Genomic DNA, 19,775 nt, shown 5'->3' on the forward strand with positions numbered 1-19,775 from the left:
CCCCTGGGGTAAGCATGGGTTTGAAGATTTGAAGGTCAAAAATCAGAGCCCTCATCTCTTTTATGTTGATGTGCTCCTTTGCCTGGGTTGTAGACCATAGAGCTCTGACCTTCCAAGATTGCAGAGTTGCACCCCATCCTGTGTTTGAAGCATCCATGTACAACTCTTGAGTGAAAAGAGATGGTTGTAGGGGTAGGCCTGGTTTCCTTGAAACCTGAAGGAGCCACCAATCTAACTCCTTTTTTAGACAAGGTAGGAGTGGAATAACAAAATCTGGAGGATGGAAGTGTTGCATCCAAACTGTCCTTAGGAACCAATGAATTTTTCTTATGTGCAACTTGACCAAGGGAAGCATGGAAATCGTGGATGCCATGAACCCTGTGAGACATAGGAAATCCCTGGCAGTTAGGGATTGCAACAGGCCCTGGAGATAGGAATTACGGAACAGGACATTGTCGGTGAGCAGAAAGGCTAGCATCCTATCTGTTTGGATCCTGCAGCCAAGAAAAATGTAGTCTTGTGAAGGGATCAAAGAGGACTTCTGATAGTTCACTGTGAAGTCTAAACTCTCCAGAAGAGAAATCATGAAGGAAAGATTCGCTTGAAGAAGGTCTGAGGACTGGGCCTGGATGAGAAAAATGTCTAGGTAAGGGAAAATCTGTATACCCTGTAGTCTGCAGCAACCTATGACAGGAGCTAAGCATAGCCCCATTTTAAAAAATTCTTTCTGCTTCAAAATAGTTTCCCCCAAAGGAAATATCCTCCCTAGGGGGAATCCATACCATTAGATTCCTCCTCTAGTGAGGCATAACCCAGAGGAGAAACACTTTGGGTAGAGTAAGCCAAGGACTCATCTCCTGCTGATTCCTCCTCCTCTGAAGAAATGTCTGTAGATGGCCTCTTAAAGGGGGTAGAGGGAGAGAAGGCAGTAAGAGGGAAAGAAGAAGCCAAAGGCTGATGTAGTGCCATGAAAGCACTGAACAGGCCTTGGGAAAAGGCCTGACAATTCCAAGCCTGATCCTGTGGAACTGGAACATGTTTTGTTTTCATTTACTTTCTTCTTAGGAGCTTCCATATGATGGAAGGTGGATGGGCTCAACGTTGGCGTGCACTCCATGATGTCCGTATACACATCCTCTCACATGGTAATTTGGGTGATGCCATGGGGGCCTTCAGAAATAACAAGCCTTGGTCCCCCTTTGCCCATATCGGACACCTGCGATTCCCTCACGGACGTGCTGGTAGAGTTCTTTGGGGCATCCACCGTGGTACCTGCTGAATGGCCATCTACCAATTCCGGGACAACCTCTGGGCCTACATCATCCTCAAGGAGGACACCAGGAAGACAGGGAGCAGCAGGAGGATAAAGTCTTGGTTTCTTGGCTTTTTTTGATTGTGGCTCGTCTGAAGGGTCCAATGTCGTCTCCATATCACATGCTAAATGCTTAAAGCTAGATGGCTACTAAAGGTTTTAGGGGGAAAAAGGACTTGCAGATAGCATATGCAGAGTGGTTGTGGTCTGGACCAAGGCAGAACAAACAGAGGTCGTTTGAGTCCTTATGTGGAATCTGCCTTCTACACTGACACTTGCCTTTCCTAGTTGACATGAAATCAGCAAAATACAAAACAGTAGCCAAAAATTTTAAGAAAAGAAAACCCCAATCGGGTACTTATTTGAACCAAGTTTCATGAATAATCTTGCAAGTGAACGTCTGGAGCAGGCAATTAGACAACAGGCAGAAAAGTTCTAAGTTGGTACGTGCTGACGTCTGCTTTATACCCGATGTCTCTATATGGCTGACGTATGCTGGATGATGTAAGGCATCTCACGTACCTTACAGTAGCATTTAGACTTTTGTATACTGGCCGGACTTACGAGTCAGTTAGAATCAAACTCCCTCATTTGATGAATACTGCAGCACATGAATAGAAGGACATCTGTATGATCCGAAGGAGGTCTTTTTGAAGTTTTTTCTGAGGCCTTTGAAGAAACAGAGGAGGAGGAGCTTGGACAGGACTGTAGTAACTTTTTAGAGGTTTCTCCAGCTATGGCATCGTCAAAGGAAGATGGTAAAAGCCCCCTTAAAATCAATTTGTTTTTGCATTCTACTAAAGCTCAGGGGTTGAACACATGACAGACTGAGCAGCTCTCTTGCAGGTGGAGGGGGCCAAGGCAGTAAACACAGACAGAGTGTGAGTCAGAGAGGGGAATCTTTTGAAAGCACTTACCACAATTTTTAAAACCTACTTTTCAGCCATGTTTACTAGAAAGGGAAACAAATGGCTACAACAAACTACCACACAGAATAACTACAACCGCAACAACAAGATTTAAAGAAAATATATATACACATACATAGATATTTTTTTTAAACAGGAAGAGAAAAAGAGAAAGGACTACCTACAAAGGTAGTAAGAACTATGATAAAACGTAGAAGGGAGAGAAAAAGTGAACAAAGACATACTAACAATAGTATCAAGAGAACACTAGTATGAGAAAAAAGGAAGATTAAAGACCATCGCTTTAATAAAGAAAAAAACAAGTACTTATCTAATGTAAATAACTTGAGAGACAAATCACCACGTCTTTCACCAAATGGTGGCAAAGGAGATCTGTGGTAATGGGGGATGATGCATTATGGGTACGGGAGAAGCTTGAGAGTTTCAAGTTGTCACAAGCTTTTACAGCGGCCAAGTTGGATCCAGCATCTCGGATCAGAAAGTACAGTTTTGTACCTACCATAAATGTAGACGTTCGAGTGCTAATACAGCTGCAGTCATAACAGATGGGTTCTCCTGCAGTCAGGCGGGTCCTCGGTCGGCCGAATTCCAAAGTCTAGGTCCGGCGTCGGTTGTCGTCGCTTCTTCCCTGACGTCAGTGCGACAGGGGTATAAAAGAACCAGCCGACGCCATTTTCTTCAGTTTTTCTTGCCCCAGATGTCAGGTGCCCCCAGAAGGAAGGCAATACATACATTTGTGTAATAAGGCAATGCAATATAATCAAAATACAGTAGTTGCAAGCAAATATACCATAAATGAATACCCCAATCAGGTTGTATGAGGAGGTGTTAGCCAATAGGCCTGTCCCAAGAGGGGAAGGAGGGAAACCTAGACTGCAGCTGTATTAGCACTCGAACATCTACATTTATGGTAGGTACAAAACTGTACTATGTTCATCGTGCATACAGCTGCAGTCATAACAGATGGGTAGAATCCCAAAGCTAAGAAAGGGGTGGTAGGCACTAGGTGGAACTAGGAGGAGCCAGGATGCCCTGCGAGACTGCAGTGGCAAAGCCTGCTCTAGTTTTGGAGTATAATGGTAGGTGGTAGTGCTTGGAGAAGGTATGCACAGAACTCCAAGTGGCTGCTTCCAACATATCTTTGGTAGGAACTCCTCTGAGGAAAGCTGCAGAGGTAGCTGTGGCCCTCGTGGAGTGAGATCTGATGCATGTAGGTACATTTTGTCATGAAAAGAATAGCAAAATCGTATGCAGTGGGCTATCCATTTTGAGATTGTCTGTTTGGAAATTGGCTTTCCTTGAGCTCCTACAGCATAGGACACAAAGAGCTGTTCTGATTTTCTGAAAGGCTTTGTTCTGTCCAAATAATAATGCAGTTGTCTGGGGATGTCCAAGGAATGTACTAATCTCTCCCCTTTGTTTTGAGGATTAGAATAAAAGGTAGGCAAGTGTATGGCCTGATTCAAAGCTACCCTGGATAGATACCACTTTAGGCATAAAGGACGGGTTGGCTCGTAAGGAAACTCTGTCCTGATGGAAGATGATAAAAGGCTGCACAGCCATGAGAGCTTGTAGTTCTGAAACTCTACGAGCTGAGGTAATAGCCAGAAGGAAAGCTGTTTTCCAGGACAAATATTGCAAATCAGATGAGGCAGCTGGCTCAAAGGGAGGCAAGGTCAGTTTTTCCAGAATGAAATTGAGATCCCAAGCAGGTATTGGTTGTTTCTTTGGGGGTCTTGGATTCTTAGCCCCTCTGAGGAACTGTCTTAAGAGAGGGTGAGAGAATAAGGGTGGATCAGTGTTGTATTCTGCAGAAATGGCTGAGGCATGGATTTTGATGGAGGAGAATGAAAGTCCACTGCTTAGCAGCTCAGCTAGATACTGTAGTATTTGAGGTAAATTCAGTTTTCCAGGATCCTGGCCCTTTTTCTCATTCCAGATACAAAACCGTTTCCATTTTGTGGAGTAAGCTTTTCTAGTTGATGGCCTTCTGGCCTCCAAAATGACATCCTGCACCTCCTTGGAGAGTAGGGTCTGTTGTGATGCTAAGGAATCTTCCATGCGGCTAGATTGAGTGTTTTTAGCTGGCTGTGAAGAGTTTTGAAGCTGTGCTGAGTCAGGAGAAGAGGCATTAGAGGCAGGGTCCATGGTGGGGAATGTGTCAGGCTCCTCAGGAGTGGGTACCAGTGTTGTCTTGGCCAGTCTGGAGCAATGAGAATCATCTTTGGTCTGTCTGCTCTGGTTTTCAATAGAACTTTGGGCAGCAGAGGAAGAGGTGGGAAGGCATAAACTGTCATTGATGTCCAACTGAAAGAGAGAGCGTCCACTCTCCAGGCCTTTGGATGGAAAATCCTTGAGCAGAATTTTGTCAATCGGTGATTTTTGTGGGAGGCAATGAGATCTATGTCTGGCTTTCCCCATGCTTGGATTATTTCTGTAAAAACTTTTGGATGCAACTTCCATTCGTGTGGATCTGTCATATTTCTGCTTAGGTTATCTGCCAGCGTGTTTTCCTTGCCTGGCAAGTACTGTGCTTGTAGTTCGATTTGTAAGTCCATGGCCATGTTCCAAAGTGACATGGCCAGTCTGCATAGGGGGTATGAATGTGTCCCTCCCTGTTTGTTTATGTACCACATAACTGTGGTGTTGTCCGTTCTTATCAATAGTTGACCTGGTTGCAGAAGGTCTTTGAAAGCTATAATTGCATTTATTACTGCTAGCATTTCCTTTTGATTGATGTGAAGGTGCTTTTCTTTTTGGGACCATTTGCCCTGAATGCACCGATCTGTCATGTGCGCCCCCCCAGGTGTAGTCCGAGGCGTCTGTTGTGATGACTTGATTTGCTTGAGGCTTGCTGAATGGAAGACCTGTGTTTGTTTGGCATGCTTGAGCCCACCACAGAAATTCCTTTTGTAGACATGGAATTAGTGGTATTATTGTTTCCAAACTGTGGCTGTGTTGAGACCATAGGTTTTTCAGGTACCACTGAAGTTTCCTCATATGCAGCTTTGCACATGGGATTAGTAAGATGCAAGATGACATAAATCCCAGAGCCTGCAGGATTTTCCTTGCAGTCAGCCTGGTGCAATTTGCTAGTTCTCTGAAGTATTGAGTTAGTTGCCCCTGCTTCTCTGGCGTGAGGTAGGCCATCTGGGTGTTTGTGTCCAAGTTGGCACCCAGGAAAATTATCTTCCGAGAGAATATTAGCCTTGATTTCTCTTTGTTGACTGTGTATCCCACAGAGTTCAACAACATTATTACATAAGCCAGATGTTTCAGAAGAATGTGCTTGCTGTCCACTTGGATCAGGCAGTTGTCCAAATAGGGGTATATTTGTATCCCTTGAAGTCTGCAGTAGGCAATTACTGATGCCAGGCATTTCGTGAATATTCTGGGCGCAGTAGATAAGCCAAAGGGCAATGCAGAGAATTGATAATGAGTTGAACCTGCAAGAAATCTGAGGTATCTTCTGCAATTTTGTCTGATTGGGACATGCAGGTATGCCTCCTTGAGGTCCAATGTTACCAGCCAAGACTCCTTGCCCAGCATGGGAAGAAGCTGCTGTAGAGTGAGCATCTTGAATTTTGGTGCAGTAGAAATGTGTTTAGGATGGATAGGTCCAAAATAGGTCTCCAATCTTTTCCCTTCCTTGGTACCAGGAATAGTCTAGAATAAAAACCTTGACCTTGTTCGTGCGTCGGAACCTCTTGAATAGCTTTCATGTCTATGAGATCTGTAATTTGCCTTTGTGCCTCTGCCCTTTGATTGTGTGGCAGGTTTGGCATGCCTCTCATTTTTGGAAGGGTGTGAAAATGGAATCTGTAGCCTCTGTTTATAATGTCCAGGATCCATTTGTCTTTTGTGACAATATGCCAATTTTTTGAAAATAATGCCAGTTTTCCTCCTAAGGGGGCTGCCATTTGAGTCTTGCTTGGCATGCCAAAAGGAAAGTCATTGGGCTTGCTTTCTGAATGATTGTGAGTTATCCTCACCACCTCTTTGTGTAGCAGCTTGCCATTGTCTGCCTCTAAACGATCCTTGGGATTGTCCTCTGCCCCTCGGGCGCCTGTATCTACCTCTTTGGGGTCTGTCCGTGGCTGGAAAGGACCAATTTTTGGAAGGCCAATTTCTACTGAAACGTGGTGGTTGTACCTGTAGAAAATCTTTCACAGTTTGCATTGATTTAGCCTTTTCCTCCATTTTCCTTAATACCTCCTCAGCATTAGCACCAAATAATGCATCCTTTTGTAGAGGGGCATCTAGTAATTTAGCTTTGACATGATCAGGCAAGGTTTGTTCTTTGAGCCAGGCATGTCTACGTATAACTGATCCTGTAACAGCAGCTCTACATGAGGCCTCTAGAGCATCAAAACCACATTGTAAGGTATGCTTACCCACTTGTTCTGCACTATGCATCAAATCCTGCAACTCCTTCAAGTCTGGTTGTTCAGGTTGTGACATTTTACTTTTCAATTGTGATAACAAAAACTGTTGGTATTTTAGCATATGGAACTGACAGTTTAAGGCCCTCATGGTTAAGGTAGCCGAGGTATATACCTTTTTTCCCCACCTTTCTAAGGATCTAGAATCTCTCTCGGAAGGTAATGGATTTTTAGCAGTGGAGGCCTTAATTCCCTTGGGGCCCTGTGAGATGGTTTCTGGGTCAGCAGCATGGCTTTTGTATAGAAATTGGTATGAGTCAGGAACCCTGTAGTACCTGTCAGGCTTGACTGGGGCTGGAGGCACAGAATCCGGGTTAAGGCAGGCCTCCGAGTAAACATCATCTAAGACAGGAGGTATGCCCAGAGGTCTGTGCTGAGGTAGCAAGAGAAATTCCCTAAGCTTTTATTTGGAATCTGAATAATCTTGGCCTTGCCAGTGGAAGTGTTCCCTTAAGGTATGCAAAGTTTCCCCAAATGAGTAATCCTCTGGGGGGGATACAGAAGGAATGGACTCCTCTGCATCAGAGTCTTCAAAAGGGGAGTAAGAATGTTCCTGATCATCGGAGTGCTCTGAAATAATGGAGCCCTGATCAGAGGAGGGGATTCTTCCTCCACTCTGGGCCTTTTGTCCGGTGGGGGTTGAGAACCCCTGATAAGAGTAATTAAATCCTCAGCCATTTTAAGCATCTGTTTTTTAGGCATGGGGCCTGGAGATGGGCCCTGTGTAGCTTGTCTCTTAGAATGCATGGCTGCTTTAGACTTATTGAAAGCCTTGATGGAAAAAGAAGAGGAAGGTCTGAAGACACCTTGAGTGGAGGTAGACCTGTCCACATTTTGAGGATCAACGCCAAGAGTGGCTTCGGTATCTGTAGTCGGGGTGTGGGCCGAGGAGCCTGCGACCTCGGGCACAGGAGACACCGCCAATGAAGTGTCGACGGGAGTCAGGGGCTGCGTAGGTGCCTCGCTGAGAACCGGACCATGTGTAGTCGGCTTTGGCGTGGTGTCGGTAGAGGCCACGGACCTCATGTGTCGGTCCTTATCTTTGCGGTTTTTAGACAAAACTGGAGTCGGAGTATCCGATGACATAATGTAGTTAAATGTTTTTCCAAAATAATGCTGGGCAAACTCCGCCCGACGCTTAATGGTGCATTTGTTGAATGTAGCACAAAAGCGACAGACCGAGACGTCGTGGTCTGGGCCTAAACAAGGTATACAGAGGGAATGGAAATCCTTATGCGGTATTTGCTTCCCACATGAAATACAATTATTAACTTTGTCTGACATCGGTCTGAGGCAAGAAAAGTTTCCCCAACGGGTACTTAGCTTTCAAGAAGACTTCGGTTTCAAAATTTTCGTAATTTCAGGAGCTGGCCGACCGGCACTTGCGAACTGCTTCTGCTTCGGGCACCGCTCGGCAAGAAAGACTGAAGAAAATGGCGTTTGGCTGGTTCTTTTATATCCCTGTCGCACTGACGTCAGGGAAGAAGCGACGACAACTGACGCCGGACCTAGACTTTGGAATTCGGCCGACCGAGGACCCGCCTGATGGCAGGAGAACCCATCTGTTATGACTGCAGCTGTATGCACGATGAACATCCCATCAGTTGAGGACGGAATGAAAATTGATAACATCAAATAAAAGATCTCTGCAGATGGAGATGCAACCATGGAATTAAAAGATGCCTTTAAACAGTAAAGACATCTGGTTGTCAACAAAGGTCCATACAGTCATAGCTATCATTTTTTTCTAGTAATAATGTACAGCTGTGAGAACTTGACTATGAGTAAAATTATGCACTTGGAGAATCTATGCTTCTGAAATGAGGGAACTGTGGTGCTGGAGAAATCATCTAAGAAATCTGTGGAATGCAAGATCAAATTGGTCAATAATTAAAATAAATATACCCAGACTGTTCCTTGAAAGGTCTGATAGTGAACCAAACTCAGATACTTTTGCCATATAATCTGAAGCCAGGATTCACAAGAGAAGACCGCAATGGTGGAAAATACTGAAGATAAAAGAAGAGTAGCCAGCAGAGGCCAAGATGGATGGACAGACAGTATTACTGAAGGAATGAATATGGAACAATGTCAAATAAGCATTTAATTGTGGACAGCTAGGCCTGGTGTGCCAAAGCTCTTGAGGTCACCAAGAGTCAGACTTGACTAAATGACTGAAGAACAACAAACTCCGCTTAAGTTAGAAAAGCATATTCTGTAGCTCATGTGACCCAATTCAGTAAATAAAATAATAGTGCATTCCCTAGTCTTATAAGCCATCTGAAACACATTGAAAATGTACAATTATTCGTACTAGAAAAGTTTTTTTTTTTTTTTTAAACCTCTGCGTGACCTATAGCAGTGTGTGATCTGGCACTATCTGAATGTTTATAATTGGAACACTCCATTGGGGTGGTAATACCACACTGGGAAACCCAACATTAAAAATAAATATAAATAAATGAAAAAAACGTGATAGATATGTTTCTCAATGTCTTCCAAACTTGTGGAATCAGCATCCCCTTGAAATCAAGTTATCAGCCATTAACTTCCTTCAAAATTAATCTTGATTTAATGGAAACATAAAATATGAACATAGGATTACAGCAATCAAGCTTCCTGAAGGCATGGAGGCTGCAAGTCTGACACCTGCACATATATACTGAACAAAGGAACGCTTAAAAATGCAGAGTTATTTATACATTTCTGTGTAAAGACTGTATGAGTGCATTACTTTTAATGCTTTGTTTTAATTACAGATGTATGGAAAGTTACTAGCATCAAGTATTCCATTTTAAGTTTAATAAAACAATTACAGGAAAGGTATCCAACAACACTAAGTACTTACCCCAGCATCTGATGTTTAGGGCAGCTTTCATACCAGCACAGAGAAGAAACTGAACTAATGGTTGTGCTGCCAGGCTGCTTTGTAACAGCATCAAGTTTACTCCTTGTAACAAACCCAGAGCTGGAAGGTGAATCTCTCAGAGCTGAAGAAAATGACAAACAACTAGGAGTACAAACACCCGGCAAATTAGTTCCATCTCTTAGATGCTCACTTGCTATCCGTTCAGCTCGTAAAGACTTATCTTCCATAAGACCTTCACAGACCTCATAATAAGTATTTGCTGCATCATCCATATCATTGTTGTATTCTCCTTCTTCATAATATCCATTTTCAATCATTTCAAGGTCTTCCTCTTCCTCCTGTTGAAAGCTGGTGATGCAGAAACCAGTAGAACTGGCATTGTCAAAAGGGCTAGTATCAGAAATGTCTGTGCTGCTCCTTGAACCAAAATAGTTTTCTACCAACCCTTGTTTCACAATGTCAGTGCTACTGGTAGATGATACCAGACTAATATTTGAGATTTGGTTGTTTTCTGATCCTTTTATTTCCATTGACTCAAGTTCAGCGTTTTTCAATGAAGTACTTGTGGCATTACTGGTTACTAAACCTGAAACAGTGTACGGTTCTCCAAGATGGATAACTTCTGAGTTTAGTTCAAATATTTGCTTTGCAATAGGTTTCACAGTATTTTCCTGAGAATCTTTAATTTTTTCATTCTCTACAATACATTCTGCCTGTGAGCTGCAACTACCAGTATTCAATGCTGTATCATCTTTATAAAGAGAAGCTTGTAGAGGTTCGGAACCTGAATATGAGACAGCCTCAGTGTCAGTGTCTCCCAGAAATATGACATTTTGCTGCTGTACTGTAATACTAGAGTTAATGTTGGTATCAGATTTCAGTACTTCAAGTGCTCCTAAATCCACCACTGTGCGACTGTCACTCAACTGACATTCATGAGATATTTTTAAACTTTCATCTGGTGACTGATCATCCTCATCATCAGATGGTAGAGAGTTTATAGAAGTCAGAGAGGACAGTATTTCACTTACAGCACTAGTACTTTCTGTACGCTGACCTTCTGCACAAATTCTTAAATGTGGTTCTGGCTTTAATAAAATGAGAGGATATGATTTCTCACTGTTAAGAGGGACATGGTCTACTACAGAAGTAGCTTCTGTGTGAGGATGTGTCGCAGATGAACTAGGTTCACTTTCAAAGCCTGAATCTGATAATCGAGATGATGCACATGTCACATTAACATCTGGTAATTTAATAGCATCTCCACTTACAACTACTTGAAAATCCTTTGCAGGACAAATATGTGCGCAGTGTAAATTATTCCCAAAATGTCTGCAACTACTGTCGTGAAAGGCAACCTTTTCAAGTGCTAAGTCTTGCTCCTGTGTTTTAACTCTAGAAACAGTATTTAATGCTGGGCAGTTAAAAGGTTGCAAAACATCTGGTAATGGTCTAGTCTCTTGAGATTCTGGTCTTGAGGCCATAATGACAGTCACTTTCTCTCCCTCAAAGGGATTTCTAGAGCTTGGCTTAACTTCAATTTTTCTAATTCCTAATGTTGAAGCTGTATGCTGCTCAAAACAACCATCATTTGATGACTGAAGTAAGAATGCAGGATCAGTAATTTTAACTCCAGGACCAGCCTGGGGCAAACTGTGCAATAATAAGTTAGCAGGACCATCTGAAATTACTGACGTGCCATCATGTACACTTTTATCCTGATTCAGCTGAGTAATTGCATTTTTTCTGGAAGCATCTGTAAATTTGTCTATATTATTTGCCCATAAATTCAGTTCTTGAGTTTGTCCAAATTGTTTCAATTGTGCTTTTTTTTCACAAGCAAATTCTACCATCTTTGGGTCCAGCCCTTCTTTCTGTAAAAGTGAAGGCCTGCCTTCATGAGATTTGGAGAAGTCCTCCATGTTTGTATTTTTCAGACATTTGTAACCTACCAAAATAACAGTGTCTTTAGAGTTTTCTTTGACCAGCTTTTTGGCATTATCTGTCTTCACAGTCTTCATTAGTTTAGTTGATTTGACTTTGGATTTATTAGGCTCCTCGCTCCTTCCCTTCTGAGATCTACTGAGCTGTTTTTCAATTTCAGCACACCTATTACTGGACAAACTTGCAATCTGGGATCTGGATTCTGGACTGGAAAATCCAAAGGTTGCACTCTCCTCAGTCTCTGTACTTTCTGTTTTATTGCTAACAGCGATTTTCTGCACATGCTGAGCTGCAAACCAGGGTACATCCAAGTCTTTCTCAGAAAAAAAAAACAGAAAGAAAAACATACATTAGTAATATATAAATTCAACGCACATATGCAGCTAGAGTTTTAACACTCAACTTTCTGATTGTAAGGTACAAACATTACTTTGCATTTACGTGTTACTAGATTAATAAATGTGCCTTAAAAGTTCTTGCAAATAAGCATGGTACACCTCAAATACGTTTAAAATTTAGCTCAGATAGTATTAAATATCTACCTTGAACAAGCTTATTACATTACTATGAAATATCTAAGTCCACCTGTGTTTTCTTTCTGATAATTTTAGCAGAACTGTCCTACTTAAAACAGTACATTAACAGTTACTCAAGTTGCACTACTAATCAAGTAATACTACAGACTTACTTTACCTTACATCAATCTGGCTCGTGTAGCATAGTTTTGACCCTGACTACACCACCAGATAATCCATGTTTGACTAGTGTCCTTGACAATAGAGAATCATCCTGTCAGAAATGAGATTTAGTAGTCAAAGTCATCTCACGAATATGGAGGAAGGGCAAGTTACTTTTCAGTGTAAGAGTTCCATCCCAAGTGATGGCTCATTATTGCACCTCATTGTATAGGGACTCTGGCGACAAACCCAGCCAAGAAGCGTTCAAATATGCATGCACTGTAGATGTGCTGAAATATATAATCACTCTGGACTCAGCAGACCAGGCAATGCACAATTCTTAACAGTCAAGAAAGAACACATTTTTTTAGAGCACTGAGAAAGAAATCACCTAATTCTCTACTCCCCAAAATCAGAATACATGAATGGCCCAACAGGGGATGTATGCAAGATGATCAAAGGTGCCCTAAATTAATAAATAAACAATAAACAAATGTGTCTTCCAGCTTCATGATGCACGGTACAGGGGGAATAATGTCTTACCTGCTACCCCAGCAGCTTCAACAATAACTAGTTACATCAAGTGAGGTAGTAGTGGAATTTTGCTTTAAAGGAACAACCTGCAGTCTCAATGCAAAAAGGGCTCATGAAGGCACTATTTCTACCAAGGAATATGCATGTGCTCCTACTGTGTTGTGGTTATGTGCAAACATCCACTCACACATTCACAACACAACAGCCACTCCATACCACCTGCCTATCAGCATCTGCTGAAGCAAGAAGTGAGAGAATGGAAAATCTGAAGTGTTGTGCAGGACAGACTGCCACAACAAGACTCCTGGGCCTGGCAGTCGGTAACAAAAAAGACTAATAAGGCATATTCCTCCTTGGAAAGACAAAAAAATATGTGAAGATGTGGGATGCTAAACCAACATGACAGGACATAAGTTACAAACCAGTTGTGGAGGGGCTGGATAGTTAAAGTCAGTAAAAATAATGAATAAAAAAACATGAAAACATTTCAGAATTTTGTTGTGCATTACAGTCAACCAAGTTGCTAGTAGTTCATCACCTCAGTATAGTATCAGTTAAAATAATGGACTTATGAAAGTAATACCGTATATTCTTTTTTTAGGTTTAGACATTAACTGCATAACTGTATGGTCAGCACTGTTTAGTTTTTAACATGTATGTATGTGCCTGACAAACCACAAATTTTCAAGTTAAACCACTACCACTAATTAATCAAAATTATCACATTTTATACAATTCACCACAAAAAAGGCCAAATTTATATGGCTACTTAGTTATTTTAAATACGACATTAGATAACACTACTTTTAATATTATTCTGTACTATATTCTCTAAGCCTACTTTATCATTGCATTACTGATACATGCTTTAAGATGTGGCACTATTAAAGACAGCAATCAGAATGCTGGCCCATGAGGAGGGTGTCTACCCAAATTACTACTGTCTAGAGTTCAGAAATGAGTACTGATCAATGGAAAGGAAGACCATAGCGAGGAAAGGTTTGCTGCAAAAGGTCTGGCTTCCTGTCTTGGTGAAAAATGTGGCACTACAGCTCAACATGTGATAACGGCTTGGGTTTAGCAGTGTTACAACTAATATAAAGAGTATGAAGGGCAGCAGAGCATAAACAGTGTTCATATAAGTTTCCAGAAAATGCTCAATTCATAGATATTACATTCCACAGCCTTGTTATAGGGAATTCTGATCATCAGCTTATACAGTTTGCTGCTTATACTCCCCTACTCCTTGCATCACAATATGGACAAAGCTTATTTGTAAGGCTATGTTCATGACAGGCGTTAATACTTATTAGAGAATGGGCTTACTGTACATCATCACCCTGATTAGAGAATGAGCGTTCTCCAGCAGGGTATTAATGTACAAGTAATGCCCGCTGAAAAATGTGTCCACTGTTTCATGCAGCATATCAAGCCACTGTGGAGCTCAGACTGAGAAAATGGAGCAGCCGCCATTATTTTACACTTGCTAAACTGTTTAGTGAGTGTAAAATATATTAAAAAGAAAAACAAAAGTGGGCATGTGTTTATGTCGGTGTGTGTGAGCGTATGCGTGCATGTGAGAGACTGCGAGAACGATCGATCCATTATTTTACACTCACTAAACAGTGCTTTTGATGTTTATCAAGTGTAAACTCTAAATATAAAAGAAAAAAGTGTGTGTATCTGTACGTTTCTGTATGTCTTTATGTTTCTGTATGTGTGTGTGTGTGTGTGAATGCCTGCATGAAAGCAAGGTATGTGAGTCAGAGTGTGAAAAGTAAGAGCGATCCAACACTGGCAGCAACAGTGTTCAAGAGGTTTATATACCTCTCTTCTCATAGATTAGTTAAACAAATAAAACGTAAAACAAAGGGGGAGGAAAAGCTCAAAACAGGACCCTGGACGGGCATTAATTACACATTAACACACATCCTGTCAGGCATTACTGCTTGCATAATTAGTTGCTGTATAATTTCAAGTTATATTTCATGTTACTTTAATACAATAAGCATCAGATGAACATTCCAGACACTCCATAATCAGTGATGCATGTTTTTGGTTTCACAAACTAACCTGGCCAAATGGCTGAATTTAACAACACAAGACAAGTACCAAAACACAGTAATGTAAATGACTTGGAACCTACACAGACAAGATTAATTACTGTCTGCATATATATGTGTGTGTGTGTGTGTGTGTGTGTGTGTGTGTGTGTGTATGGTAGTGTTAGCTTTCAGCAAATGATCAAATATCTTTCAACATGCTGTTTCAATGAATTTGCTCTCCATCGGTATGTACTATAATCAAATGTGTTACACTGATAACAGCACATACTTATGAAGTACAAAAATCAATCTTGTAATTATTGCTACTATGTGCTAACCTTGAAACCGCTGTTGTACTTTGGGATAATGTTTTGCAGTATGTTCACTCAGAGTACACTATAATGTGAGAGAGAAATACGGTACTACACTGGTTAACACTTGTTTTAATGAGTGATCCCTGCTGGTACATTCTTTGACAGTGTGTTAGCAGTGACATAGTGTTAATTGGGCTTCTCAGCGGTAGCGCAACCATGGAGTTAGTATACATAAATAAGAAGAATGGGAGTATGGAGAGGCATAGTTCCCCCCACGTAATACTTAAACGTAGCATTAATTGTTACAGAGTGCAGAATTACAGGTGATGTTTTATTTTGCAGAGATTCTGGCTAGTGTTTTGTTGATTTTGGTAAATTTTTATTTTTGATGTTTTACATGTTTGATAAATAGTAAGTTCAATCATTTTTTTTTTCAGTTAAAGTGTCTTTGTAGAACAGCTCTTGCAGTCATTTTAATCAAACATATATACATGTAAACAGGTATATATATGAATATGTATGAATGCATATACAACTGTGTACTGACATTGACATGCACAAGCGCTGAAATACAGTTGATCGGCGCCAGCATGTACAAAGAAATACTTACTGAACAAATGCAATGATCGAAACTAAAACCAATTACAAAATGAAACAAGATACTTTTCTTTTGCACTCAGTTAAATTCAGCTACACTGTCTGATTTGTAACAATGCTGTGGAAATATTTTTTGACAAGGTAAGGTGCAGGTGCAGGGTTAGGTTAGCAGATATTAATGAAGAATGTGCACTAATCTTTAATGCTGTTCCCTAGCCTCAACCTCACACCTTACCTTACCAAAATCCCTTTTCATAACACTACCGCTAAATAAGACACTAGACATTTCCATATGCAGTAACACACACAAGAAATTTATCCCTTTCCTAGCCCTTAATCTAATCATAACCCACAAAAATTTGCACACATTCCCATAACTAACTTTTGGTATATCTGAATGCTTCTGCAATAAAACATAAATTTGCACTAACTGTAAAAACACATACCCAATCATACTTCTTAAGACTCCTCCAGCATTCAACAAAGAGTACTTTCACAATGTTCAAAAAGCAGTTCACTCTGTCAATAGACTGGCTATTCAACAAAATGAAATGCACCCATGTACACAATGTATGTGTGTGTGTGTATAAGTGTGTGTATACACACACACACACACTTATGTGTATATGTGTGTACATATATATATATATATATATATATATATATATATATAGATTGTGTGTGTGTGTGTGTGTGTGTGTGTGTGTCTACATGGGTGCATTACTACCTTTGCTACCCATTAAAACCATAAAAACTAGCTGAAAATCAGTTTAAAATGCTTAATCTGCATTCTGAACTACTTGGCCATATATGATATGTCTTGTAATAGTCAAAGAAAAGATAGTTAAAAAAACTAAAAATTAAAGAAATCAAAGGATAAAACAGCTGGGTAACAGCACTTTAAATTTCTATTTTACTTGCATACCACACACAAACTAACAACCTTGTGATCTGGTTAATCCCCGCTACACTGGGGCTCGCTCCGCGCCCCACCCTGCCCCCAAATACCACCCGCCCCTAGTGCTGCTAAATTTATACTATTAAAGCCACACCCCCACTCATTGAGCCAATCAGTAACAATTGAATCGTTAAAAAAAAAAAACACTCCCCCATCCACCCTATTTCGCTTATCCTATAATAATCTGAGCAGCACACAATAGCTACACTATGGCACTGCTGCCGGTTCCACCCAAATTAATTGTTACTCTTCCTAATATCTCTGATGCTTATCTCATACATACATGCTACCTATGAACATCAGAAAAATCATGGTTTCCCTTACCAAAGAGGTCAAACAAACACACTGATAGTACCAAATAAGTTAGAACACTTAAAAAAAACCCTTTATAACTAACTCCTTCCACATCAAACACCACCTACCCATTAGAACAAGATACTGCAATCCCAGAATTAGAAGACACTATATCCTAATCATCAAATTTTTAAAACTGACAATTACATTGAAACCTCACAACTGATGGGGACATCCATCCAAACCCTGGTCCATTCTCGGGCAAAGGCTCTATCACCAGTACTACCTCTCCCTATAACCTACAAACTTTAAAAAAAACCTCCTAACTCACTCCTAGTCAGCCACCTAAACTTTAGGAGTTTAAATAATAAGGTTCAACACACCTTCATGCCTTCCTGGATGATCTTTCCCCAGGTATTCTTTGTCTTAATGAAACCTGGCTCAAACCAACAACTTCAGACAATGAGGTTATACCACCAGCTTATAATATATTTAGGCTTGACCATAGCACTAAGAAGGGAGGTGGGGTAGCTGTTCTTTACAAAACCACACTAAAGATGACCAATGAAACCCCAAAATCCACACGTGTTGATAAGGCTGAAATTAGCCTTACTAAACTGCATATTAATAAAAAACAAATGTATAAATATTGGCTGTGTCTATATCCCCTCAGGTAATATACATATTCTAGAAGATATACTATGCTGGCTGTCAAGTAACTACTTTAACATAGACTGGAACACTTGTTCCACAGAACTCCCTATCCGCCATGTAATCTACACAGGTAATATCCACCGCCACTAGGATAAGTAAACCAAACAATAAAGAAAGTACCCTAGACTAGATACTTATACTAGTTATCCCCATATGTACAAATCTGGGACTCTGCCTGATGATACAAGTGATCACTTTCTCACCTATATAAAATCAGGCAAAAGGCTGACATCCCAAACCTACCGACTTATAAAACAATAAGGAACAAGAAAAACTTCAACCTCACTAACTTCCAAAATTATCTCAAATGGTGTAATTGGTCAGTCCTAAAACATCTATCACTTGAAGAGGCTGTAAATTACTTCAATAGTAAATTCCTAACCATCCTTGATTCTCACGCACCAGTACGATCAATTAGAACTAAAGCAATAACTGCCCCATGACTTTTAGTAGAAACCAGACAATAAATCTCACTTAGAAATAAGGCTTGGGCCACTTGGAGAGCCACTAAAGCCCCCATAGATAAAATTAAATACAGACACAGCTGAGGAATGATACAAAAAAATCTGTTATGACTGACAAAAAAAACTATTACTGCCACCTACAGCAAAAACACCATAACAAACCTCAGCAGTTTTGGGCAGGTATAAACTTCTCCAACCAGGGCAATCCATCACCCCTACCCCCCCTCAAGTACCAACCAAAAACCTACAGTAGAAGTAGCCAATACCTACAACAGTTTCTTCACAGAAACTATCCAGCAACTAGACAGTCAGTTATCCCAGAGTTGCTCAAGTCCAATTACCACACTGTTCAGTTGTCATCTCACCTTTAACTTTCAACCAGTCTCCACATCTTTCATCTGTACATTGATTAAGAAACTAAAACCAACTACCCTGTCTGCTGATCTCCTCCCAGCAGAATATTTACAAAAAGCAGCCGATGCTATAGCCTACCCAATCTTTATACTGATCAACAGAACTATATCTGAAGCTACTGTCCCCTCCATCTGGAAGATGTCCCATGTAATCCCACTTCATAAAGGGGGCAGTTCTACTGAACTCTCAAATTACAGACCCATAGCTATTTTGTCAGCACTAGCCAAAATTATGGAGAAATGAATCCATAAACAACTCCTAAACTATCTCATCAAATAATAAGCTCCTGACCCACTCTCAACATAGTTTTAGATCCCACCACAGTACCACCACGGCCCTCCTCTCCTTTTCTAATGTAATAAATCAAAACCGTGACAAGAACCAACTTTCCTCTGCCCTCTTTCTTGATCTCTCCAAGGCCTTCGACATGGTTAACCACCAACTACTAATACAAAAACTGGAAACTATTTCCCTAGACAACCAGGCAACCTAATGGTTTCAATCTTGCCTGAATGGTAGACAACATGTTGTCCTATGGAAGAACAACCTATCTACCCCTCCTACCTACCTATTACCCTTGGAGTTCCCCTGGGCTCTATCTTAGGACCCCTCCTATTTTCGATCTTTATCAATGATCTGTACAAGTTCATCCCAAATGCAACTTGTATTCAATACGCTGATGACTTGACTCTAATATGCTCAACCACCTCCCCAACAGAGCTGCAGTCCTTATCCCAAACTGTTTTAATACAGCTGAAAAGTGGCTCCTTAACAGTCATCTTATTTTGTTGTGTCTTTCGGCTTTTTCCCCAGTTAGGGGTCGCCACATTGGAACTCCTGTCCGCTAATGATTGGCAGTAGATTTTTACGTGCCGAATTGCCGGCCCTGACGCACAACCTTCAACGAAGGTACACCCATTCACGCATGTCTCTACACAGAAAACGCTGTAGCTGAGAATCGAACAGGACAACGTCTTACTGTGAGGCAACAACACTACCACAGCACCACCACCGCAGTATATTAAATCCTAATAAAACTAAGATGCTGCTGTTCTCCCCTACTTGCAGGTCTACCATACCAAGCTTCACCATAAACACGAACAATGGCATCATAATTTCCCCAGATCTCTCTACCAAGCTCCTAGGTGTAACAGTAGACAATAACCTTGGCTTGCACGTTAACTATACTATTAAAGCAGTAAATAAAAAACTTGGCTCGCTATACAAGATAAAACCCTTCCTAACTCCGCTAGCTAGGACTGTCATTG

General features: G+C 40.9%; 1 protein-coding gene across 1 annotated transcript in view; it reads right to left on the reverse strand.

Annotated features, from left to right (window-relative positions):
- FAM135A (family with sequence similarity 135 member A) overlaps positions 1–19,775 on the reverse strand; it is a 1,678,755-nt gene that overhangs the window by 1,063,172 nt on the left and 595,808 nt on the right. The window contains exon 14 of the mRNA XM_044063901.1: positions 9,532–11,809. Coding sequence (XP_043919836.1) covers positions 9,532–11,809 — 2,278 coding nt within the window. The remainder of the gene's footprint in view (positions 1–9,531; positions 11,810–19,775) is intronic.

Source organism: Protopterus annectens, chromosome 2.part2 (assembly GCF_019279795.1).
Source record: "Protopterus annectens isolate FY-2018-M chromosome 2.part2, PAN1.0, whole genome shotgun sequence".
NCBI classification, from domain to species: Eukaryota; Metazoa; Chordata; order Ceratodontiformes; family Protopteridae; genus Protopterus; species Protopterus annectens.